General features: G+C 31.2%; 3 protein-coding genes across 8 annotated transcripts; 2 read left to right on the forward strand and 1 right to left on the reverse strand.

The window, feature by feature from the left end:
* Nucleotides 1-2,260: 2,260 nt before the first annotated feature.
* LOC123014721 lies at nt 2,261-3,185 on the forward strand. Its single transcript, XM_044413969.1, has one exon. The coding sequence runs from the start codon at nt 2,284-2,286 to the stop codon at nt 2,881-2,883; it is 600 nt and encodes a 199-aa protein (XP_044269904.1). The 5' UTR covers nt 2,261-2,283; the 3' UTR covers nt 2,884-3,185.
* A 14,984-nt stretch (nt 3,186-18,169) lies between these two features.
* LOC123015139 (gamma-glutamyl hydrolase-like) lies at nt 18,170-26,781 on the reverse strand. Of its 6 annotated transcripts, none has more exons than XM_044414646.1 (6): nt 23,078-23,286; nt 22,940-23,026; nt 19,814-19,946; nt 19,709-19,759; nt 19,431-19,657; nt 18,170-18,732 (listed from the first exon to the last, which is right to left on the reverse strand). In XM_044414646.1, exons 2-6 carry the CDS (start codon nt 22,944-22,946, stop codon nt 18,251-18,253), a joined length of 900 nt encoding a protein of 299 aa, XP_044270581.1. In that variant the 5' UTR covers nt 22,947-23,026; nt 23,078-23,286; the 3' UTR covers nt 18,170-18,250. The 6 variants fall into 6 exon arrangements, with proteins under 6 accessions (XP_044270581.1, XP_044270578.1, XP_044270576.1 ...); XM_044414643.1 differs by having other exon boundaries at nt 19,814-20,058; XM_044414641.1 differs by lacking the exons at nt 22,940-23,026; nt 23,078-23,286 and adding an exon at nt 26,637-26,781.
* Nucleotides 23,564-26,474, forward strand: LOC123015137 (pentatricopeptide repeat-containing protein 1, mitochondrial). Its single transcript, XM_044414639.1, has 4 exons — nt 23,564-25,055; nt 25,107-25,237; nt 25,288-25,462; nt 25,521-26,474. The coding sequence occupies exons 1-4, from the start codon at nt 23,607-23,609 to the stop codon at nt 25,752-25,754; spliced, it is 1,989 nt and encodes a 662-aa protein (XP_044270574.1). The 5' UTR covers nt 23,564-23,606; the 3' UTR covers nt 25,755-26,474.
* Nucleotides 26,782-27,013: the final 232 nt, after the last annotated feature.

A 27,013-nucleotide genomic window follows, 5' to 3' on the forward strand; every position in this document is an offset into this window, starting at 1 on the left:
AATTTACGCGTAGTTGTTCTTATTTAAATAGTCTTGTTTTGTATTACCTAAATAATTTCTTCTGAAACAAGTAGCCGCTCTTATTCTAAAAGAAGGAAGTCAATAAATAAGTCAGTCTCACAATTCAGAGAATTTTATATTTAAAATTATTATAAAATGTATTATTATTTTTATTTTAATAAAAAAATAGAATACCTACATACATAATAAAAAGACTTAACTGAATAATATTGCTTTTATAACAACGCATTATTATTTTCAAGGAAGTTTCGGTAGCGTCTCCTTTCTGTTAACATTTAAAAAAAATTCCAAATATATTGTGTGATATACATATGTAAGGTTTTAACTGTTGGATTGTAAAAGGCATTGAAGACGAGGTGAATGACATCCGCGATTTGTAAATAAAAAAATGAGATTTATTAAATTATCTCTATATGATTCGCAAAAAGAATACCAGTTGCACATAATAGTCACAATAATAGACTTATCTTTTGGCACAATAAAGACACAAGACGTAAATCTAGTTTACTCGTTTTCACGAATAATACTGTTTTCGAGTAAGCTTCTGAAAGCTTTGCTGCCATGCTTTAAAGGTTTTCTCTTACACGAAAACTATCAAAATAAATAGGAAAATTAAAATTAACAATGTAAAATCAACTAGATTCCCTTTAAAACAATGTGGTAAATAAGGATTGTATCCCAGATATTATTGTTCCACCTGTTGCTACTGTAGTTGAAAGACACTAATGTTGAGTAACACTATGCAACGGCCATAAGCTAATTTTAGTCAATTTGAAAATGCTAAGTGTACAGGGTGATTCTTAAATAAACCGCCAAAGTTTTATCCTTGGTAGTATCAAATGAGTACATGCTGGAAGAAATAGTAAAAAACTCTTTGTTTAACAGTTTTCAAAATAAAATTCATTACAGTTATGTTAAAGCGAACGCCATTGTGTTCGTAAATAGCATTACTACAGTTAGTAAAAACCTCGGTAGAAACCATAATAATAATTTGATAAAAATGTACATCATTGCAACAATTCATAAACGCCGTAAGTGGCACGGGTCAAGATGGTTGTATCCCTAAAAGATCTAAACGTAACAAGGGTACAGATCATCTCCTCTTATCCTTAGGAAGCTGTGTTAAAATTTTGTCGGTCTATTAAAGAATCACCCTCTATTTTTGAAATCAAAATTGTGTAGTTCGCTCGTTTTATAGTCTCATGTGTTTTTTACATTTTTACAAAAATTGTGTTAATTTATTGCTAGGGAAATGTAGAAACGTAATGCTCCCATGCTCGCAGGTTGCTATTGTAGAGTCAGAAAGACTTCAATAAACATTATAATTACATATCAAGAAACATATTAAATTGGATAATGCTCCACAGCTTAACTTATTAAAGAAAATGCAATTATAAATATACAGTATGTCCCTGGATTGAGTTTACAAGAGGAAAAATTTTTTATCTTTGATTTTACGCCAAAACTGCAAAGCAAAAACATTTTGTTTACTTTCAGTAAACTAAATCCGGGGACATACGGTATATCTACATAATTGTAGTATCTTTTTTTCTAATTTTCTTACTCGTAGCATTCGCTTACTGTGTTACTTTTATTGCGTCGTCAATACATTTTCCGTTCGTAAAATCATGAAATTGAAAAAGACAACTTGTCGTTCGCCATGATTACAACATAATGTAAGTACACGTGAAATTGAAAATGGTAATATTGCGTATGTACTTAATTATTAATTTGGTTCAGTAACGTGATCGTTTAAAGAAATTCAACGTGAAACATCACGTTATTTGCGGAGCAATACTGCAGGTGAGTTCTAATTTCACGTGATCTTTCTAATGATTTACGTGCGTCTTAAGTCGTTTGAATAATTAACAAGTTTAATTGCAAAACTTTTGAAAATAATTTAACATTATGCAAGAAAATAAACTCTGGATGCACGTTTTTTTTTTACTTAACAAATTGCTCATTCCGGAAAAGAATAACAAGCATCATATCATGCTTGTTAGTCTTAGTTGATCTTCCTCTTACCCGTCCCGCGTAATAAGACACCTGTCGCGCAAAATTTTTTGTTATTGCGTTTAACATCCCCTATCATAGGCATTTATTAGCCCTACGTCGATAGCTCGTCGTCTCGTCCACGTGCTCCAACCCTACCACCTCAGAGCTTGCGCAAAAACTGCAACCCCACATTGGCGTCGTCTATAAAACCGGACGTAAACACAGCCACCGCAGTCTGATCAACCCCCGTGCAAAGTTCAAACAATCATGAATTCAGTGATCCCGCCGACTGACAACACCGTGGTGTTAATAACGCTAAATACCTCAGAAAATCGCAGTGTGTCTCCTATGACGCCGTCGCCCTCCAGGGAAATCCGAGGCATAAGACTCTTCCGGGCCATCAGCCGCAAACTGGCGCGCCGTTCCAACGAGGACCTCAACACCGACGTGGACAGTCGTTCCTCCAGCTCCGACTCCTGCTCGTCGACTAAGAAGGAGCACCTTTCCGGAGACTCCGGGTTTCGGTCGGTGTCCCCCAACCACTCCAGTAGCTCAAGTGAAGCCGGGAGCGACCTCCAGGTGCGCCCTCGACACCACCACTCGACTTCGGCCGACAGCATTAGAAGAGTGTTTCAAAATCTGAACCTAAACAGCCGGTCGCAGAGCTGCACCAATGCCAAAGAGACCAAGAGGAAAAATAGCAAGAAGTCGACTCCGAAGCGGATTTTGAGGTCGCCAGTGACTTACACGTATGTGAAAGGGTTGTCGGGACTGCCGACGCAGAGGATTCCCAAGAACCAGTCGAGGATGTACATGAACAATCCGTGCGGTTGCAGTATACAATACATGGCCGGTTTGAATCGATAATTTTTTAATGTCGATGACTACCTGAGTTGTGACTGCAGCAATATGTGCGTCTCTATTATCCTAAGACTCAAGACTGTAACGAAGGAGAGAATTCTTCCAATCCAATAGATTTAAGATTTGTAAATAAATCAACGTTTTTATAAGTATCTATGTTGAAATGTTGTTGACACAGTTATATCTTACACCATGTATACTATATTAAGGGACTCAATGATTCAAGTAGGCTCTAATTAATGGAATTCAATTACAAAAAATGTACTTATACAGCACCAATGTCAGTTTATAATGGTACAAATGTTGTGTATGCCTAATTCTATATTGATTCTGTATCTTTTACAGTTTACTATTGTTCGTATAAAAGCACTGACTATTCGAATTATGCAAATCCCCACTTAGTGCCTTGTAGCTGTCGACCCTATTAAACATTCAAATTAATTTAAATGATTTATTACCCTCATTCCTATAATATTTAATATAATTAACCCAAAAACAAAGCGATTACTGATGTAAGCAAATCAAAAATAAAAAAGTCTTTTTATTTATAGTCGTAATACGTCATCAGTATTACGAGAAAAGTACTCGAGAACAAGCTAACTATCTAACAGCTTTTTTAGAAAAAGTAATTTTTCTCAAGCTTAATAATTAAACAGATTTTAACTGGTTCTTATTTTACTTGACAATGAAAATTTATTTAAATGAAATAGAATCCCAACAGAGTTTTGAAAATAAGAAGTTGGGGTTATCGATAACATCCTTAAGTAGGTCACAACAACAAGTATCAAAATCATAATTTGATCGTATCGGAAAAATATACTTCCACCACAAAAGAAATCAGAATATTTTTTTCAACAATTATTACATTAATTTATCAACTTCATGAATTACACTAGTTTACAAATAACACCTTTAATCAAATTATTATTTCTATGTTTCTTTACCTTTAATTAAACAAAAATAGTATCATGTCACAGTTTTTTGTTACGGTTTAAAATTTATTTATAATTCAAATTGTTGCTAAATTATTGCTACATTATCACCAGATCGGTCTAAATGGGTTTTAAAATACATTTCATTGATTTGCATTTGGACTTCTTTTCTAAAAACTTAGGCAGCATGAGTGACGAACAGGGTGAAAATTTTCACAAAAATCTGAAGGGTTTTCAAAGATATGTACAAAGGGTTTTGGGATGAAAATATGTTAGGAGATTACTGTTGGACTGTTATAAAGAAAACAGATCCAAAACAGTATAGAAAACAAAGTAAAATAATTTATTTTTAATTTGTTGTTTAACGATTTTTGTGTTTTTGTTAATAACTTATTTCTTAAACGTGACGTAGTGAACTTTTTTAAATATTTTTTGGTACTCAGTGCTGAGAAATTAAAACTTTCAGTTAAGGTGTTAAGGTATAAAAATCGTGTAAACTAGTGTTATAATTAAAGATTTAAAAAATTCCTTTTTGCTGAAACAGCAGTTCTAAGCTTTTTTTTTTTAATAAATATCACATATTAGACGAAGCATTAATTATTAAACCTGTAATCAATAAATGCCTAATTTTCTTTGCCGTTTTCCGATTTCTTGCCTCAAGCGGTCTACCAAGATTTCAATTATTTTCAATTCTCAAAAGGAATTGTTCTTGCTAGAATTTGAGTTGAAAATTTTATGAAACATTTTCATCATGTACAGCTATTTTCGGTTAAGGTTAGTTTTAGTCAAAGTTACCTTTAGTCAAATTTTCTTAACATTCACAACATAAATCACTTGTTTTTAAACAATCCTTTAAATTACAAAAATCTTTCAATTGCAAGACCACTTAACTAGACTTTTAATTAAACTTAAAGTTATGTAGATTAGATAAACATATTTCCTTGTAGATATAAAAAAAGGGCAATTCAAAAAAATTGGCAAAATAGGTTTCTCCAACAATTATACCAATTATTCGAATATTTCTGCAATAACAAAATGCATTCAAGTGGCTTTTCTTGCTTTTAAATGAGAGTTTTAAGAATTTTAATTATTTCTTTGCAAATATCACATACATTAGAGAGATTAATAATAAAATTTAAAAAAAAAAGTTTTAAATCATTTGTTTTTCATTTTCTTTAACAAATTTATTTGAACCGAAATTTTGATCAAAAATTCTCACCATATACAGCAATCTAAGCTAATTTTTTAACCAATTCCCACTTGAGTCAACTCAACCTTTCAATGTTTCCAAAGCTCCACGAACATTAAAGAGAATAATAACCTAAAGCACATGTGTCAATTTCATATAAATGAAATTTTTTTATTACACATTGTAGAAATTTCACTGTGAATATTCCCTCAGCACCTCCACTGCTTGCAACTAATCAAAAGCAGATTTGTATAATAAGTTAATTATAATTAGTGTAACGGTGATACAATAAACATTACTTATTTTTGCAGTAAAACATGAAATATGTATAAAGCCAGTCTATTTAGATCAAAATTGTGATACTAATTAGATACCATTAATATCAGACGAACAAAAATGAATCGAAAACATAAATTCAACTTCTCTTTGAGATCAAAATAAAAATTTATTTTACCACCGAACTTGTCGTTTTTATAGCTTACAAAGTTTAACGACCTTTATCCCCGTTCAATTGAATTTCCCCATTCAAATTTACATGATTGAAGTAAGCAAAAAATAATTCGTTTATTTCCATATTTAACACATTTAAGAGCTTTCAGCGGACGTGAATCCCATCACACATCACATTTCATAATTTTTATCCAAACAACATTCCACTTTATCGGTATTTGACCATTATTTATGTTTTACATTTCTATGGTGGTAGTGGTGGTGTCGGATTTATCAAACAAACTGATGAAATTGAAGTCTGGAATAACTCTAATTTGTGACAACTTAAACGCAAATGTATTGTTAGTATGTATAATCAAATAATTTTATACATAAAATTATTTTCCAACATCGCAAATTGTTGAATTTCACCTACATCTACCCACACCCCACACAGTGAATATACCTAACGATTCTTTCAGGAAACATCAGACATTCTACTGGTGTTGCTATAAATAGATGCGGCTTTGAATCCTCCTATTAGTGTTTCAATTAAACACAGGCCTTATCTTTTGCATTATTGTCTTATAAAGGTTTATAAAGCGAATGAAGTCAAACAACAATAGCAAAGTTATGAATGAAAGTCGTCAACGAAAATAATGTAAATTTTAGTTTGTGAGTGTGAAGTGGATATTGTGTGTTTTTTAAATAAATAATTAATAACAAAAGCCTTAAAACAAACCTCTGCGTTTGACACGAAGTCGAAGCGCTTTAGAACTTTACACTCGTGTGATTCAGAACATTATTCCGAACGAAAATGAGTTTTTTTTACATAATAAATTAAAAAGCTCATATTCGTATATTTTGGTTTCTGTGTTGTAGCTTAAATATCGTAGCTGGAAGAAAATTATGAAAAACTTGAACAAAACATGAAAAATCAAGACAACCCTGAACATGTCCCGGTTACACCAGAACACTTGATTTAATTACTTTTCTCAGAAAAGAAGACCGTTATGGTAAAAAATGGTTTTTCCTATTTATACTTATTATCTGAAATAATTTTTATTCGCATACGTCAGCAAAATGACCTTTTGATGTCTAAATGACAGGAGTAAAAATTTTACCTTTCAGGCAAGGAGTAAAAACTTTATTTTTCCGCCTAAGCGTTTTTACTTTTACCATGCAGCATTCGACATTTTGCACTACAAACTACACTAGTAGTGTTGTTTGTTATGATTTCATTGCAAAACGTTCTGATTATTTTGTTCATTTACTTGCTAATTATTATCTTGCTCTTTACTCTCAATCTAATACGTTTGCAGATAAAATACATAGTATATCCTCGGATTGAGTTTACAAGAGGAAAAATTTTTTTATCTTTGATTTTACGCCAAAACTGCATTTAAATTTTTTTAAAAGGATTAATAACCATTGTTTACCTATACATAAATTAAGGGACCAGAAATAAAAAAAATAATCTACAATAATGGGAAACTATAAGGGAAATGAGGATTTGAGGAATATACTTAGGTATAATACATATACTATTAAAAATGTTCTCTCAATTACGTTTTTGATATTTTCATTTACATTTTATTCGTTTAGTTAACAAAACTTAGCCACTAAGCAAATGAATATTAAAAATCAATTTATCCTGTATTTTTCCATTGTTTTGAAGCATTCTTTCTTTTATTGAAGTAAAAATTTTTTGAAGGATACAAAAACACCTTCAGAAAATGTAGGTCAGGTCAGGACAAAAATCAGAAAAAGTTCACATTTATATTCGAGAAAATATGAACATAACTCCTTTATGTAAGACTTCTACATTTTTGCCCAGTTTCTTTTATAAAAATTTAGTTTCTTAGAAATCAATCTTATTTGATTTTTATTTGTAACAATAAGAAAATTAAAATTATTAAGACGGTTGAGTGACAAAAATTCTATACAGCTTCATTAATCTCTTACATAACTCCTGATTTATTCCTGAAATACAAACAAGCAAAATACCAACGACCTCGGCCCGGTCACCGGCCTAGATTTTGTAAGGGATGACCCACTTTCAGATATACATCTCCCCATGACGTCATTATATTCCCCTTCTGACGTCATTTTACTCAACTAGGTAACCCGGACAACCAGCCAAATTCATTTTTTTAAAGAAATGAATGGAAAATGTGTCCCTCAAGTACCAATAATTACAAAAGTGAGCAACAGGGCTCTTTTACTATTTTATAATCCAATTGTGAAACAATTTGTAAAGAAAAAAAACGTAATTTCGTGACGCACTTCAAATAAAGTTTGTAAAAGTGTTTGTTGATCTAGCAAATACAGGAATTCCTGTAAAAATAAACAATGACGCATTTTTAAGAGAGGTTTTTATCGATAATTACATATAAGTGCGTCTTTTAACGATCTGTGCAGCCATGACGTAAAGATCATTCAAGGCACCAAACACAGGAATGACCTAGTGACCCGAAATTTCATCCCCTCCAACTTCATTCACGTCCCGGAGTTTACCGCTCCCGACGATTCCCTGGCTAAATATAGCTCAGGAGTCAATGAACTACAGAATTGGGTCGTCGATCCTGGCGTGGCCTCTTCCCCTTTCTTCCTTGCAGCATCCAGGATTGTCTACCGCATCACAATCAGTTCATTACTTCCAGGGAGTAAACTCTCCACGTTGGTGGATAATCAAAAAGGATCAAAACAGGAACCAAAGTTATTTATAGAGCCAATAATTGCCAGTATCGCTGGCTTTCCTAGATATGTCAACCGTGAAATAAAAAAAAAAATATTTTCCTAATTGGAAATGAGAAATCATGACCTGTTTTTTTCACCTTCACTTCCTTCTCCAACACCAGAATCAATTATTACAGAAATACGCAACTAAATATACAATTGTTTTAGATAAAAGGATTCCAAAGGTCAAAATTTATTTCAATGATCTTTTTCTACGTAACATGTATTGCAACTTTTCTAAATCTAATAAATCTGTACACATATGTAGAGGTATGACTATTAAAATTACTACTTTTTCCTTAAATAGAAAAGTTTAAAGTTTAATGACAATCTGGTGCCTTTACATACTTTAAAGGCCTATTTACAAAAAAAAACAAATTAAAGTACATAATTTTAATTACGTTAAGTCATTATTTACTCGTAAATTAATTAAAAGATGTGTCAATAATATTTAAATACTGCCCTAAACATTATATGCAAATATCTAAATAAAACTAATACTGTATATGGTTTTCTACCTCATTAAAACAAAAGAAAGTGCACAGAATTTATATTTGTACAAATTATTCCTTTTGTCTCAGATAAATAAATATTTTTACAATTTTATTTAAAGACATACTTATTTCTGACATAAATATACATTTCTCAAAGTGTTAAAATAACTATTGGCTAGAAAAACAAAAGTTATATAAAAATTACTTCGATTTGTTTTTAATTTTGAATTTTATTTAGTCTATTATACCACAAGGTTTTCAGATAATTGGCAACATTGTTTAGGTATCAAATGATAGGGTATCATTAAAAACAATTTAATTTAATTTCAATTAATTTAATTAATTAATTTAATATTCAACCGACACAGTTTTGAAGTTTTTTTTGCTGGATCGTGAGAAAAATTATATGTATGTATTACACTGAAGAAAAGTGTCTTTTCCTCCCTCGGGCAGTAACTTCCACCCGCAGGAGCAAAAGATATACTTTCCTCTTTTTTAATAATACATATAAATAACTATTACATGTTTTTTTGCTGCAAGCTGTTAGAAGAAGAAACAAAAAAATTCAGGTATGCTGAATTGTAAGTATGTTTAACGTTATTTGTGACTTTTTTGGCAAAGTTTTTGTAGCTTTACTTTATAATTGTGAAGAAACATATAGAAGATCATCGACAACATTAAATCTATGCATTAAATAGACATAAAGAAATCAAATGTCAAAAACTAAATGCCAATTTTTTTGACATAAAAGATTTTTTCATGTTCCTGATATCTTATACTGTGACATCAAAAATTATCTTGGTCAAATGTGGTCATGGATTTTAAAATAATTGTCGTAGGTTATGTCATCGACGATGTCAGGGAGTCAAATATTGATAGAATTATTTCAAAAGGATATAAGCAACGACAGACGTTTTCCATTCCATGACCACTCTTGACCAACATAATTTTTGATCTCACAGTATTACTTGAAATTTTTCTCTGGGGCGCGAGTTCTGAATCACATTGTTTGGGAAACTTTCAGTCTTAACAAAAACTAGCGCCTTTCTCTTTCTTATTAAAATAGAGAGAAACAAAGTTTAACATTATTAATTTCAAAATAAATTTAATCACAAAGCTGTTACTGCATATTATCATCTTGGCAGTGAATTATTAAATAACCAAGTAGATAAAAGACTAAAGTGTGTTAAACTTGCAACATAAAATATAGAAAAGCAAACTGAATTGAGTTTGTTACACCCAGTTTTTGCAAACGTCTTCGTCTGGCATTTAAATAGAAAACTTCCAGATAGTTTTTTTCTTTAGCAAAAAGTGTAACATTCTGCGTATCGGCTGCATAAAAGTTCGTACAAATACTTGTTTATTGCATCAAAGCTAGTTTTTAGAATTGAAGACTTAAAAAATACGGCAGTATCACGCACGGGGGATTTCAATCAAAATACAAAATTAAAAGTTTTTCCAAGCGATGTAAACAAGCAATTGGGAAAGTTACTTTTAATACGCCGTGGAATTTTGAAATGCGAAGTTTATGAAGTTTCAACTTATACTAAAAGCTGTGCTTCAAATATCTCATTAACTTTTTAATTATACAATAGAAGTAGATGATCTTTTACAAAAATGTCAGAAGGTTCCGTGTACTAGGACACTTTGTATTTGACATCCAATCCACTCAGGTAGGTACAGGATAAATGAAATTTTACCACAATCTAACTGACACCCTCCACATGTAATTGGCACAGAACGTATTACTCATGACCACACACACATGTGAGCTTGTCATCCACAAACCGCTAATTCCTTCAGTTGGTGGTGTTCAGTGTTTCCGTTCAGTGCGTCATCGACAGCAGGGTTATGACCCTTTAGCAAATGCGTCACATTTGAGCGAACCAATCCAATAAATGAACGATTCTTTCTGACCCACTTTAAAACTATGTTAAACTGCTTTTCACATTAAATTAGAGCTCATCGACAATTCCATGCAATGATGGCAATTTATGTTTAGAAGAGAAAATGTGTAAGATTTTAAGCTAAAATTTTATTAAAATACAACATAACAAAATATACCAGTAGGTACAGAAGGAGCTATTAATGAGACTGACAAAATATGTATTAAAATCGGTTTATTTTTGCTTGAATTTTATGGTTTTGACTTACCAAACTAGTTTATGACAGATTTAATGAGGGTGGTTGTAAAGCTATTGTTACCAAAACGACCAGCTGGGTGCCAGTGTATTACGCTCACTTTAAGCACGGCATTTTAATCCCTACATAGGACTGCGCTCAGAAAATTTTTACTTACCTGCGTTGCGTTAATCCCTATGTCAACTGCGCTCAGTTCGGTCGATGTGTCTCAGCGTAATGGAAAGAATTACATTATTAAAAATTAAATTCCCAGGCTAATAAAAATAGGGATGAACCAGTTGCAAAAAGGTACTTTGCCTTTTGAAATAAATAAAAACGAAATAGGTTATTATTCACATTTACTGAACACAAATATGTATAGGTATACATAACATAACAGTGTATTAAAAAATTTGGTCAAACTTATAAGATAGACATTTTACAAAGAAAAATCTATTTGCTTCTCTTTCAATATTTTTTTTAATTAAAACCTACCTTTTACTACAGGGTATTTCAGAACAATAAACCTTTACAATTAAGAAGTTAGGGTTTCTTTATCGTTAAAGGCCCAAAAATTAAAGCAAATATAGACAGACTTTAAACTCTGCTGTAATAATATTAGTTACGTTTCTTCTTTTCAAGTAATTAATTATATTCTACATATGCTATTAATTAACATAAGTTAACTGATGACAAAAATCCATACTTGTCATTTAAATTTCTTAAAAGCATTTATAGTGAATGCGCTTGACATAGGCTTTTTGTTGTCGAAGTAATTACCATAAATATCACCCATAATAACTTTCAATGATTACTAACCCAACCCTTGAACGCAGATAAAGACTGAGTTTGGACCCTGTCTAGGGTGTATTACTGGTTGCTTTTGAAAAAGAATAATAAGTGCTGAAAACCGACTAGTCCGTTCACTCCCGGACAGCCTTAACATAACATGAATAGAACAGTATATCTTACTAATAAAAAATATTTCATCAATTTGCACAACCACCAAATAATACTGTTCACATACTCAAAAGTAAATTACTTGTTTATTTAAAGTTAAAATGTTTAGCATTATTTTCACCGCAAATACGAGTACATAGAAAAAAACTCCTACTTCAAGATTTTGTGCTAAGTGGGATAAGAATGTAATTTAAAAGTACTTTTAAGATGAGTTTACTCAAAGGTTTGAAAATTGTCTATAAATTACTGCTAACATGTACTAAATTGGTAATGCAACTTTAATAACACAGCAAATTAAACATCAAAGGGTCTTATCCTTACAAGTTCCTACATAATTATAAATCCTAACCAAGACAAAGGAATTACTGATTGATTTTGCCACTTACTTGCTATACTAGCAAAGCATAAATGTCAATGCACCTATTTATTCACCTATGAATTTTAATCAGTTGTGACTGCAATTTTACTAGCTAGATGGGGTTGTGCTTATAAGTAAAAAATGATATCTATTTTTTTAATGCCATTTATTAATACAACAAACTTTCTATCCCAACTATCAATAATTCAAGACTAGAAGATAAAATTCACTTCAGCAAAACTAAGAATGAAAAAGTTCATTGGCCGCGGAAAGCTTAACACGGAATTTAAATTCCCACCATGTACAAATTAGATTAGTCACATATTGCCTTTCCAGTATTATGAATTAATTGAAAGCGGAAATTAAAACCCTGTTAAAAAAAATAGAGTAAAGTTGATTCCTCTCTCGGCTTGAGTTCCTCCAAATTAAAACTTTGGCAAATACAGTGTGCTCTGTGGATATATTATATAGATGCGAAAAATTTAATTAGGAGGAAGTTGTGGTCTGAGTGAAATTACGTTATTAGAATTTTTTTAATAAATGTGTTTTTTGAAAGTAGATTTTTTTTTCGAAAAAAAAATTGCCTAGTCCATGTCGTGGCATCAAAATTAAGAAAAATTAAATTGCCTTGATATACCAATAACGACTAAACTACAAAAGTCTAAGGGCCGGTTTTTCAATCGTTGATTAAAGTTAAACCTCTAGTTAAACTAAAAATGCAGCATTTTGATTGGTTAAATTGGAAAAATTTTTATAGAAACCTACTAACTAAAGGTTAACCAACGATTGAAAAACCGACCCTAAAAGGATAAATTAAATTTAAGATTTTGTAGGCTTTTATTAATTTTTATACTATAATATGTAACACAAATCTTCTATTACAAATTTCTTTTATTAACTTTTATTAAATTGTGTCTATAATAACTTTAGATTTCTTTAACTGTTCTCTAAATTTCTATTAAATTAGTGTTCTCTGTCACATTACATCCTCTAATGCCTCTGTTGTTTGCAGGTTTCTCTCAATAATAGACAATGCAAATCAACAAGGTTTGTCAGCTACGCAGAAAGGACTTCGTAACACGTGACGTAACAATTTAATACGCTGAAAATAAGACGAGTCCTGTATTATTTTAAAGAAATGAATGGAAAATGTAACTTGGTTGGCACAGCGTTTGGGTATCAAAGTACATATTTAGACTCTGTTTTGATTGAAAATAATAATTAGAATATGTTATCCTAGAGAAAGGGTAATGAGCTTCTAGAAGCACTAATGCAAGATCTCTAGAAATTCACGTGAATTATAACCGCCGTCATTTTTGATTCATCTATAACGTGTTCAAAGTTCACGTGTTTATGTTTGAAACGATTCCACAAAGCGTCGACTTTGTGACGCTTTCATCTATCCCACGGAACTTCCTTGGAAGTTGACAAACGTGACGTATTTTTCCTTTACCTACTCCACCTCAAATACCTAATTAATTTTGCTTATTAATTAATACATCGTCCTCCAATACAGCGCCTATAAATAATCCCGCTTTCTTGACAGGAGTTATCACGTGTTGGAGTAACGTGCAAGAAATTTTACTCACCCGGTTCATTTTCGTCAAAATTCCCAATTTATGTAATTAGAAAAAAAGAAATGTTGAACTGACATTTATCAAACTCTACTCACAGAAAAATTACATGTGCCTTAAATCAGGCACATGTAATTTCTGTCAGCCACGTGTTTACTTCATTCTTCACAAGAATAAACCGAGTACCTAAGTTAATATCTGTGGAAGACGTTAGATCTGACCCCAGCATGTCTTTTCTATTTTTAGAGGGGTGTACAAATTATATAATTTTAATAAAAAATTCAAGATCAAAATGAATTTTCTAAAGGAGGATAAATTGAAATCGATCATCTTTTTTAAGAGCAGATAATAGCCCCCGACCAGGGTCAACTGTACTTATAACGTCTGACTGTGTAAACAACTTATTCTTGTCAACAATAACGATTGCTGAACGCAATTTTAACTGCTAAATTACACTACTAATTACTGATATGGCCAATCTAGTGTAAACAGTCCTTTTATAAAATTTTCACAGCTTATTTTCAACTTCAACACAAACACAACACTTTGCATGCACTCAATTAAATATTAATAGCTGTTTACATATCGCAAACAAAATTTTCCGCATTGAATTTGGAGTACTTAATAATGATGTTATATTATAACGAAAGGTTACATTTATGATTTGAATTGTGTAATAATAAATAAAAACACTTATTACTAAATATAAAAGCAAAATGACTTCTCAACTTTCCAAGAGAGGGCTTTTTGTGTAAGTTAATTAATATAAAATTTATATTTTCTAATACAATTTTGCAAAAACCCATCGCAAAAAAATTTTATTCCTATACTTGCACCGAGTGTAAAGAGGTGTGTGATGTATTAAAATTTGATGACGTAAAACAGGAAATTAAAAGGCTATATGTCTGTATGTAAACTGGATCAATTTTCAATTAAAAACAACTTTACATGTCCATGTGTCATTTGAATATGAAATGATGTGACGAGTTATAACCGTGATAACTTATTGTATTCTGGAGTTAACCGACAACTAGTAGGATGGATGATTTGATAGTAAGTAATGCGTTTTAAATAAAATGATAAAGATAAATCAATAACAAATTGTAAATAAACTGTACACAAACATATTCAAACTCCTAAAAAATGTTTTGAATTTACTGAAAACACAATTGTGTGCTTTGAATCTGCCGTTGTACCCGGATTGGGTTTAAAAGAGAAAAAAAAATGTATCTTGATTTTACGCCAAAACTGCAAAGGAAAACAGTTTTTGCTTTACTTGAAACCAGCAAATCTGTAATTAAAACTTCATTATTCTAACTCAGTAGAAAAAAAAGTTCATTTTTCTCTTGATTTTGGACTTTTAATTTTTCTCTGCTTAAAAAGTCTTTTTGGCGGTTTTAATTATTTGACAATTATATGTCACTTTGACAATTAATTTATTAATTAAATAATGATAGTTCTTGTTAAAAATGACTTCGGTTTTTATATTAAAGCTGTTTCTTTGAGTTGCTGGTTATTAAGAGTATATTATAATACTAGATTATAAGCAAGCCCTTAAAACACGCACAACGCGTTTAAGAGCACGACGCGTCAGCGGAGTGCTTTTAACGTCGTAAGTGTTTTAAAGCCTCTTATAAACGAGTTTTATTCGCTATTTTTTATTATATCTGCCAATTTGCGATCTTTTATGAGCATTGAAAAAATGTGAATTTACACAATAAAATTATCAAAGGTTGTTTGTGAATCGTTTTCGTAGAGACGGTGACTAGTTTAAATTGTTAGGCACATTTTTCACGTTGTAATTGGTCCAGAGATTTCACTATTTCTTGTTACATAGACAACTTTAAAATTCAGAGTGCCATAAAGGCCAAATTACGCACGCTGCAGCGTGTTTTAGTTTAGGATTATAATGCAGGTATAATAAAAAATTATGTTTTTCACAAACATACAGGGTGTTTACAGTCTTGGAGTTGAAAATTGACCTAGTAATAGAAGAGTACAGAAATACTGTAACCGAGAAAAAAACTCACACAATTGTTATTAGCAAGAATATTATTTAACTTCAAAATATTGGTACACGGTTTGAGGGTCACTGGAATTATTTCCTTGTTCAGATAAATTGTATTGTTGCAACAAATAAAAAAATCGTATCCAAGTTTTGACATTGTCATCATTTGATTTACTTTTGCTTTAGTTTTTATCAAAATTCGAAGATCTTCTGTTTAATCTCTTTCAGCAAATGGTTGGTTTCCAATAGGTTTGATTCGTTTTTCTTAATTTTTCTTCAATTTTATGAACACGTATGGCAAAATATTAAAGTAATAAATTGGTTGTCGTGATTATGATTTATGGTGAAACACAAGGTAATAATACTAATGGCTATTGTTGCAGCCGAAGCAGCAGTTCTCAAACAAATAGTGTAAAATGAATCATTTCCTTTAACAAAGTGAATTTTTGTTTTATATAGCGTATTAGTTTTCTTCTACCGTGAATATCATCTCATTTAAATTTCAACCTCAAGACCGTAAACACCCTGTATTTGTTATTTAACTTGCGTAAGCTCATTTGTCAAATTGACAATGAGGTCAAAATAATAAAACCGCCAATGTGATAGGACTTAAAATGCAGAGAAAAATTATGAACTTTTCTTTCTACTGAGTTAGAATAATGAAGTTTTAATTACAGATTTGCTGGTTTCAAGTAAAGCAAAAAAAATTATTCCTTTGCAGTTTTGGCGTAAAATCAAAGATAAATTTTTTTCTCCTCTTGTAAACTCAATCCGGGGACATACTGTATATTGGATAATATACAATATGTACAACACGAAAGTTAACACAAAATTAAAGGCAGCAAACGCAACGTAAGAGGGGACGGTACTGTGCCTGGTTCCTGGTTGATGCCTGGTGGAGAGTCGAAGGCTGGAATCCATCGGTTGACGACAGGACGGACCAAGATGGTACTACAAACTACCCGATGGTAGTTGAAGACGACGTCGACGACGGAGATGTGACCACGATGCTGGTTGTAGCAGTGAGCTTACAAACGACGCTGGACAGTCGTTGCAACGCACACTTGACTTGATTCACGTTGTAATACAACTTGACAACGACTTGACAACGGGTATCTATTTTCAATTCCTAAACCACGTGGTCCTTCGAAATTTTTGTTCCGACGAATAAGGCCACAAGCAAACAACAATATTTTTTTATCATTAGTTTCTGTCCTGTTTTAGATTATTGTAATAAAAATAAATAAATAAAAATGCAATAAAGCAACTTGTAGATTACAAGTTTTCCGTAGGATAGGGTCATTTGATATAGCATCTTTTGCATTATAAAAAATTCGTAAGTATAGTGTGTGAGTTTTATTATCTAAAATAGGTAGGTATGTAGGTAGTTTAGAACGTAATCTTTTCCCCAAAACATCAATATATCTTAAAGAATGATTTGCTTTAAAGAAACATAAAAAAACGCAAAAAAAAACTTGAATACGGACTTATTATAAATAAAACTTGATAGGAAAACTAATGATGAACCTAATGATAATAATTGACATCATCATGAAAGTGTTTTGGTGAACAAAAGACTTCTTTCAAGAAAATCACATGGCTGCACCACATAAAAACAAACACCTACCCACGGACATCTGAGAGTAATATCAGCTTGAAGCACGATCTCAAACACGCTTATTCTCCAAGCCGCGTGCATTTTCCTGATAAAGTCCGTCACCACAATATTCTTCCGTATAAAAATTCAATATTCTTTATTCTTAATAACTTTTAAACTTGCAGCCAATGTTAAATAAAAGACAAATGCAAACAAATCAAAACTTTAAAGCACAAAACTTTTAAATACGTCAAAGCTACGAAAAGTATAGTTATTTATTCGACGAGTTTGAGTGTAAATCGGACGCTTTATTTCACGGAATGGATCATCCACGAGGTGGAATAAAGCGTCCGATTTACACAAAAACGAGTTGATTACAACATTTTATTCTTCGAATTAGACCCAACAAGGCTTAAAATTGCTTTAAAACTGTTAAAAATAATCTGACGTTTCCTATTGAGAAATGCCAAACAGTTGTCAAAACTTCCTTACACAGAACAAAACCATAAATTTTGACAGTGTCAAAGAATAAAATAAATAAGAATTATTTATCCACAATCACTCTATAAAGAGACTTCATTCCACACTTTAGATGCGTATAAAGTACCACTTTATCCACTAGTGGAATAAAGTAAATAAGGTTACTATTAGTAACCAGCGCACCGCGTAACAGTTTACTACGTTTAACCGAAAGCACATTTGGGGTGACGTTTAAATGTCAGTTAAATTTTTAATTAAGTTTGGAATAATTTGGTCCTGTGATTGTGAATAAAACGTTATATTGCAGTCGTGTGTTAGTAGCGTTTTATCCACTTAAGAAAATTAAACATTTTTGCGTGGATAAAACGCTATCTAACACACTCTTACAATAAATAACTATAAACAACTAAATATATCAGCAGTCTTTTATTTCAAAATTTGTTTTTTACTCAAATACAACAAGTTAAAACCACCACAATAAAACCTATTAGCCTACAACAACTTTCTACTGTAATCTTTGTCATTAAACAAATATAATTGCTCATAAGATGTGTTGTAGATACTGTACACTGGATTAAAATTGTAAATCAACGAAGCTTCTTCCACTTTTTTGTTCTCGAATGTGTGATTATTTTTCCTAGCTTCATTAACAAAGAAGTTTCCAAAATACTGAGCAAGTTCCACTGCTTCTGGACAATGAGGAACAGTAGTTTTTTTAAATTCGAAAGGATTTTTCTCCGGGTGAAACTGCGTTCCAAAAAACGGATAATTCACATGTTCCATCGATGAAACAAATTCCAAACCATTCTTGTCTTTATTTTTTGAAATAATCCGCCAGTCTTTTAATAAATTGTTATTCTTTAAAACATCTTCAAAGATACAATATCGGTGGTAATTGTATGTCAAATTCTTAGTCTTTAAATTTTCGAGAAGCTGAGACGAGGCTTTGGAAAATAGTTTACTGTCTTCATAACCTGCAAAATATCAATAATAAAAAAAGTTACAAGCACAAACAATTGTACAAGTTCTCAAAATAAGTGAATAAAAGAAACAATTACACATTTCTGTTTTTTAATGTAAAAAATGGTGGATGCGCCGGGAAATTGCAATTTATTTTTATTTTGTTTTTACTAATGCATATAGCTTAATAAAACAAAATAAATTATTATATTGAATTTATTCTTTGACAAAATTCATGTAATTTCATAACACGACTGTAAGACCTATAAACTTTAGTGTTTATGTAATTAATTATGTAATTCTAAATTAATTAAATGTGTTCGCAAACGCAATTAAGTAGTAATATACTCCAAATAAAAACGCTTAGTTCACAAAAATATCCGTCAACTTGTGTACAAATCAGACGCAAATAAGGAAGTTGCTAAAATTTATAATACCAAATGAAGTCGGTAAATAATGCAGTATAATATTGTAAGTAGGTGGCAATAATTTCCTTTTTAGTCCAAGTTAAAAGCACATAATTACCAATTAGTCAAAGGTCAAACACCACGACATGTTTATCTTTTGTTTCACCTCAGTCGTCTCGTGTATGTTCTTTAATTAATACTCAAATCCCTAGGATTACATCATAACCTGACACAACAGTTCCCGATATAGTTTTTTGTACTCAAAAATAGATCATCATTTCAATACGATAAAAAAAGATTTTAACCTGCGACAAACTCCAGAGGCAAAGCGACGTCCTTCGATTGGCAATCCCCTCGAATATCCCTGCCCAACGCCCCATACATCAACACCTGCATACCCAAACATATACCCCACACAGGGTAATGAACTCCCTTCTCGTTAGTTTTGACGGCTAATTCATAAAGCTGTTTTGCTGCCTCGCCATAACCTCCCGTCTCATTAAAGTAGGTCCCTCCGCCGGGAAATAGAATGCTGGTTAATTATGGAGTTATGGTGATTACTGATTAGTTATTACAAACTCACCCGTTAGTAAAATTCACCACCCTTTGGTAATACGCCGCATCTTGGCCTATCCTACAAAAAATTTGATTTGATAATTTTATGTGTTAAAATTGTAGTTTTGTTTACCAAATTGGCAAAACTCGAGCACCACTACTTTCCAGGATTTTTATGTAGGAAGCTACGATGAAGCTGTCAGCGTCTGGATATGCATCTTTAACTAAGTAAGCTTCTTGGGATAAAATCCCAATGATCGGAGATTCTGCGGCATTTATGTAACTCGTGAGAGCGAGAATTAACAGATATTTGAACATGATGAACGTATCGTCTACTAACTACATATCGCATTTACAAAAACAACTAAGGCGGCTTATCTAAAAGGGGAAGAGTACAATATTAATTTATCTCTCTACAAACAAAACAACTGTGGAAAATTTCCGTAAATCAATAAAGTGTTCAAAATTTTGCTTATCAGTGATTTTTTCTACAATAACAAATTAGTAAAATGGTTTATTTTTAGTGAAACTAATATAGTTATTTGAGTTTTCATTTTAAATACAACTACAAATAGATTTTTTTCTTTTTAAGTAACATTTCCCAATGGTTCTAATGAATACGCATTTTATAAAAATGTAATTACTTGAAATTTGGCTTATCTTGTTTTATTATAAAAGAATAAAAAAACTATCTTACCTAAAAGTAGGTAGAAGTAAGTACATATTCTAAAAATTCAATTTATTTTTATTCATATTAATAAATCACACATAGGTCGTAATCGATAAATCGATAAATTCGATAAATCTTTTAATTGTCGATGAAATGACAACACAAAAATATTAAATATTAGGTACATAAAGATTTCGAAAAAAAATCATCTAAAAAGTGAAATAATATCAACAAAAAACAATCATGCAAACAATCAAGTTGAGAATTTAGTATAAAAAAAAATGACCTGTTCGAGCATTTTTGTCCAAATAAAATATTTTCAATTTTAATGAATATGATTATTCCATAACTTTGCCGCTCACTGTTTAGGATATTTACAAATAAGAAAAAATGCTTCTCATTGAAAATGTTTACTGCTTAAATTTTTAAAGTAGAAACCGTTGGTTTTGTTATTAAAATATTAAACATTTAATCCGTATTATTGCAATTATAAAAAAATGTTTGTTTAAACAATTATTCCTCAAAATTGATTATGTGACGGAAAACTTTCAATATTTCAAAAATCACTACATAAGTACAGGGTGTATCAGAACTCGCGCCCCAGATTTTTTTTTATGTAAGATAAGATACCAAGAACACGAAAAAAAATGTTAAAAAAATTCCATGTGTCAAAAAATTTTGATATTTATTTTTTGACATTTGATTTTTTATGGCTATTTAATGATACTGATGACCTTGTATACGTTTTTTTATAATTATTCAGTGAAGGTACAAAAATTTTGCCAATAAAAGCCACAAATAACATTAAACAGATTTACTATTTAGGATATAGCTTCCTTATTTCCTCTTCTAAATAGCCTGTAGCTAATTATTTTTCCAACAGAACTAAAGTCAAAGTGCAAACTTTAAACTCTCATAACTTCAAAATTTTTATAGGTACTTAGAATTTTTTAACATTTTTTCCATGTTCCTGTTATCTTACCAGGGCGCGAGTTCTGGCGCACCTGTATAAAATCATTTAAAAAAATGTCCTTTTATTTATAAAAACCGCTCATCAATTCGACACCAAAATTTGAACATTGTATTCACCCAAAACAAGGAGTAGTTTAGTAAAAGTTGCAGACTTTGTTAATAAACTACGCATTCATTTTATTTGTCCAATAAATGTAAACAATATTGTAATAAAATATAAATCTGCACTAATTTTGAAAATTCGATATTCAAATAAAAAACGTGGAAATACGAATGCGTATCGCAAAGACAAACAAAATGTTTTTTAAAACTAAATTAATTTGCTTTCCCCAAAAAACAGAACCTACACATCTTTGACCCAATTAAAAAAATGTTTGCATTTGATTGCTTAACAAACAAAGATTTTTAAATAAATTAAAGTGAAGTAAATAATGCGTTCTGACCTAGTTTTAAATATGAGAATGAAATACAAACAAATAGAGTTATTAAAAAGATTGATTAATTAAAACATATTAAACTTACCCTTCCAAAATGCAATCAAAATTTATCATTTACGAACCTTTAACCATTATGTTTACAATTTTGAGAAAATTATTGATTACTGTTAACATTAAAGGTTAAAGTATAATTTTAAACAACACAGTCTCAAACATAGGCATTGCTGGTAAACATAAAACATCAAAATGAGCGTATTAGTATTTCAAGGCTGACAGGCAGAAATAAATATTTACAACGGTATGTAACAAAAATTCCCGAATACTAGTTATGCGAAGGATTCTAAACTTTGAACAAATTTTCGAGCAAATCTCTAAAGTATTAATATTAATTTTTTTAAATGTTACTCGAACACCAGTCAATAACCTTCAAACGAAAATTAATTAGGATCATCCGGATCATCGTTCACACTGAATAAACTTTATCACCCCAAGCATTCTTTTATTAACTTTTTTATAGCCAATTTCTCTTATTGAACAAATCTCATATTTTCATTTAGCAGTCTGGAAACCACATTATATCCTGTAGTATTTAAATCTCACTTTATTTAAATCGACCAAAAATGAACAAAAAAATCAAAAATTTTTTTTTTGTACAACTATTATAGAATAACAATATTCTTGGTTAATTTTTAATTACAGAATATATATTTTGTAATCCTGGAACTCCTTTAGAATGGCATATTACACACTCGCTTTCGGCTTGTGAGACAAACTTTTGCAATTGGGCCAGAATATGATATTCTAAACTTGTTACAGAATATATTATTCTTGAGGAGGTATTTTGGAAGCTTTTTTTTTCTTAAAAGAAGGACAGTTTCTGTTCTCTCATGCAAAAATGCAATTTTGGACAAACTGCTTTTTGAAAGTCTGCTCCTCATTTATGATCTGTAGGTACGCAAGACGATCGATATAATAAATTAATAATTTAATCTTTAACTACCTATAGCAATCTCTAGTTTTTTTGAAATCTTAGAGAAAAAAATGTGAACTGGGCGAAATTAACATTCCACTAAGCAGCTGCCAGACGCTTATTTTAATGGAAATAGAACTCTTATGTAAGAGCCTCTAACTTGTTTTACTGAAGAAAAAACTAAATTACATGGAAATGTCAGGTTCTTACCAGTCATATTTACGATACCTCAAATTCGCAGCAAACAATAAATATTCTGACGCCAGAATTTTAAGAAAATTACTCTTGACATATTACCTTTAAAGTCAGCAAGACATTAATAAATTAAAATTAATAAATTTATTTTACCCAAATAAATTATGTAATGTGTCTCGTTTATGATTAAATTTTTCAATTAATTCTACTACCGCAGGTTAATGTTACTTTGAGGTTGTGAAGACAATTTTAATATCGCTACGTCATAGCTAAAATCGACGACCAACGCCGCGACGTCTGACGTCGCATGTTCACCAACCTTGAAGCTCATAGTTACTATTCTTACCCCAAACAGATTTTTGTATTAATTAGAATAGTTATAATTAAAAGTGTAGGAAAAAATGCAATTAAATAATCGTTTTTTGTAATTATTACTTTACAAAAAAAAAACTAAATCAAAGGTTTACTTCTATACGAAAAAAAATTGTGTTAATGTAATTGCGTTAGATGATGCAAAAATTATCTTTAAAACTACCAAACTACCCTATTTTTAAAATAAAAAGTATTTTGTGAAAAAATATTTTAAATTTCTCATTGTTACCATGTTGGCGTCACTGGAGAACTGTCAATTGTCAACGAGTCAACAAATGTATTTTGAGGTTACGAGGAGAAGACATTTGAAATGTATCGTTTAAAACTAATAAAATTTTTGACACGGCAAGCTACACGAAGTGCAAGAACACAAGAATCTAACACATTACACACGACTAATCGTTATCAGCATCTATTAAGTTGTAAATTTGCAAAAAATGCGCAAATCAATGACCTAACCTCCAACACAAAATTATTCTCACATGCTGCAAATATTACACAAGAAAAAACAGAACAGGAGTTTTTAGTCCGTCTCAAGAATGATCCCGACACTTTTGGGGACCCTGAAGAAAGAGAAGATGTATATGCAAAAGATTTGGAAGAAGAAAAAGATTGGTCGGAGAAAACAATCCCACTAGAAAGACTGCGCACAAAACAGTATGCAGACATAATAAAGGCACTTATCAAACAACGCAAAATCAAGGAAGCAATCGATGTAGTTGAAGTAAAAATGATAAAGGAAGACAAGGTGAAACCTGAAAATTACATCTACAATTTATTACTGGGAGCTTGCGGACGTGTGGGGTACACGAAAAAGGCGTTTTCCATTTACAACCAGATGAAAAAACGCGACTTGAAAATCACGGCGGGTACATACACAGCCTTGTTCAATGCATGTGCGAATAGTCCATGGCCAGAAGACGGCCTAACAAGAGCCCGAAAATTGCAAAGCATAATGATTGAAAAAATGTATCAGCCAAATGAAACAAATTATCATGCGATGATTAAAGCATTCGGACGATGTGGAGATCTTCCAACAGCGTTTAGTTTAGTCGACGAAATGGCGTCGAAAAAGGTGAAAATAAACGGCGACACAATGAACTTCCTGTTGCAAGCGTGCATCCAAGACAAGGTTGCAGGTTTTCGTCACGCTTTATTACTTTGGCGAAAAATGGTGGACAAGCGAATTGCCCCAAATTTGTACACCTACAACTTAATGTTAAGATGTATTAGGGATTGTGGAATTGGTAATTTGGATGTTATGAACGACACGTTGCAGTTAATTTTGAAAAAAGATTTGCGTTTAAACGGCGGTAATAATAAATTGTTACTGGAGGGCTCAAATGATGGCAAATATGTGATTCAGAATCAACTCCAATTAAAGACTGATGAAGAAAATAATGAGTTATTGTTAAACGAGAATTCTTTAGTAGTGAATCAAGTCGAACAATGCCGCCCAAATCTCATGGCAAGAGTGCCTCATTTAGGAAATATTATTTCCTTGTCTGAAGTTACTAAACCCGAAGATAGGTTGCTGCTAGTTGGGGGTTTGAGGGGTTTTTTGAGTAACATGTCGGAGAAACGTTGCACTCCTGATATTAAGTCGTTTACGCAACTTTTGGATTGCTTACCTGGAAGTGTTGCGGCTGAAAAAGAGCTCTTACGTGAAATGAAACAACATGATGTTAAGCCGGATATTGATTTTTTCAACATGTTAATTAAGAAGAGGAGTATGAGATTTGATTATGAAAATGCAAAGGCAGGAGTAAATAAAATTGCAAGTTGTTTTATTTAATTTTGATGATTTTAGGCCGTTTTGGACGATATGAAGAAACACAACTATAGACCAGATTTGATAACGTATGGGGTCTTATCACTGGGTTGTAAAACCAAGGACGAGGCTTTAGAATTACTGAGGGACATGGAGGCACACGCATATAGGTTGTTCTAACTTAACACGTTTTTTTTTATATAATCTATTCTTAATTTAGGCTAAATACTGAAATTTTGGGCGCGATGCTACACCAAGCTTGTTACCACAGAAACTTCCCCTATGTCCTTGAAATAATGGAAATTAGCTTAAGAGAGAACGTGAAGCCTAATAAGAAATTCATGGAATGTTTGCACGATTTTAAAAAGAAGTGTAAAGATATCTCAAATGATAAGGTGATTATTTTTCCATTCAAGATTTTATCATTTAATCCACTTTGATTTTAATTGTTAGGAAAATAAATTATCGCAAAGTGCTCCTTTCCAAAAAGGATTTAGAATATTCCAAATGAGGTACAAAACGTGGTTGGACCAAGTTGAAGTTGATGATAGTGAAGACGTCCATCCTTGGGCACAGTTCAGAGACACAAGTAGAACAGACAGTAGGCATTACAAGGATAAATCTCAGAGGTTTAAAGCTAGACATTTGTCAAAGTTTAAAGTTAAGACATCTACAAAACGTAAATAAAGTAGACATAAAATTGTACCTTGGGCTATTTCTTCAGACATGTTGAAATAAAATTATGTGATCAAGTCACGGAGCTGTGTTCAAAATATGGTAGCACTAAGGTATATTGTCACGTGTTATCATATACTGAATACATAAATCAGTAAAGCGCATGAGTAATTTTCATTATGAATTTTATCAAGTACTCATTAGATTATTTTGGTATGGAAGTACGAGGATGCGGCGTAAAATTACCGGCCTAAAAAGGGAGACAGTAATCTAATGCAATGTTTTTATTTATCAAGATGTTATCAACTTAACGTTTAGTTAGAAACAATTCAAAACCCACCGCAACAACTGACCCTTGTTACTCGACTATAATTTGTATTACTTTTAATCGACAGTCTTGCAATGTTATTTTTTTCTCTTTGAATGAAAGAGAAATTTCTTTAGTGTCTAGTGTGCACAATAATTATAAAACTCAATTAGAACAATTTAGAATTGTTACAAGAAAAACTACCTGACGAAACTTTATAAAATTTTATAGTCACACTGGAAAAAGCATATTATTCAATGAATCTATAGATATTTTTGGTAAAAACTAACTTATATTATGCCAGGAATTATTCATCCCATCCTCGAATTATGAATTTATAAAAATTAAATAAAAATCAAATGAAAATTTGCAGTTTGATTACGGCACTTGGACCTCTAAACCAATAGAAAGTGTTTTCCACAATTTAATAATAGCAATTACACACTGATTAAAAAAATAACCGAAATGTTTTATTTACGTTTTTATCCTTTTGTCATTAAAATTGAAATAGAACGCTTTTATTTAATTACATAAATACCACTGCTATGCTAAGCTTATTTTATAATAAAGCAAAAAAAAATACTCACTTCTGTACGCAAAATATTTTAAAACATCACATATACGCATGTGTTGATTAAGTCGTGAAACTAACTTGAAATACTTATTCATTTGTTTGTGAACGAATTTTACAGAAATTAGAACAGTGACTGCAAAGCTAATAATTACGTGAAATGCAACATTTTTTTACAATAAGAGATAAGATTTATAATAACAAATGATACTTACGTATTGTTTCACACACATGACTGATTATTATTATTGTTACTTAAATGATAATGATAAAAGACTTTCCTCTCGATTTCACAGTGAGTAAACCACCTAATTAATTTCAATGATACTCGTACTTAAGTGATGTTATAATAAGTTTATCTTAGACCACCATTTCTAAATTTACATAGACATT

Source organism: Tribolium madens, unplaced genomic scaffold, assembly GCF_015345945.1.
Source record: "Tribolium madens isolate multiple individuals breed KSU strain unplaced genomic scaffold, Tmad_KSU_1.1 Scaffold_97;HRSCAF=244;Tcas5.2_LG3a, whole genome shotgun sequence".
In the NCBI taxonomy this organism is placed as follows: Eukaryota; Metazoa; Arthropoda; class Insecta; order Coleoptera; family Tenebrionidae; genus Tribolium; species Tribolium madens.

Excerpts from the sequence above, each read along its gene's own strand:
- LOC123014721 (XM_044413969.1), top strand. The coding sequence starts at position 2,284 with ATGAATTCAGTGATCCCGCCGACTGACAACACCGTGGTGTTAATAACG.
- LOC123015137 (XM_044414639.1), top strand. The coding sequence starts at position 23,607 with ATGTATCGTTTAAAACTAATAAAATTTTTGACACGGCAAGCTACACGA. Across the intron at positions 25,056-25,106 it reads TTGATTATGAAAATGCAAAG|GCCGTTTTGGACGATATGAA; the intron begins GCAGGAGTAAAT and ends TGATGATTTTAG. Across the intron at positions 25,463-25,520 it reads AAGATATCTCAAATGATAAG|GAAAATAAATTATCGCAAAG; the intron begins GTGATTATTTTT and ends TTTAATTGTTAG.
- LOC123015139 (XM_044414641.1), bottom strand. The coding sequence starts at position 26,718 with ATGAATAAGTATTTCAAGTTAGTTTCACGACTTAATCAACACATGCGT. Across the intron at positions 19,760-19,813 it reads GCTCGAGTTTTGCCAATTTG|GATAGGCCAAGATGCGGCGT; the intron begins GTAAACAAAACT and ends AATTTTTTGTAG. Across the intron at positions 18,733-19,430 it reads GCCTCTGGAGTTTGTCGCAG|GTTATGAAGACAGTAAACTA; the intron begins GTTAAAATCTTT and ends GATATTTTGCAG.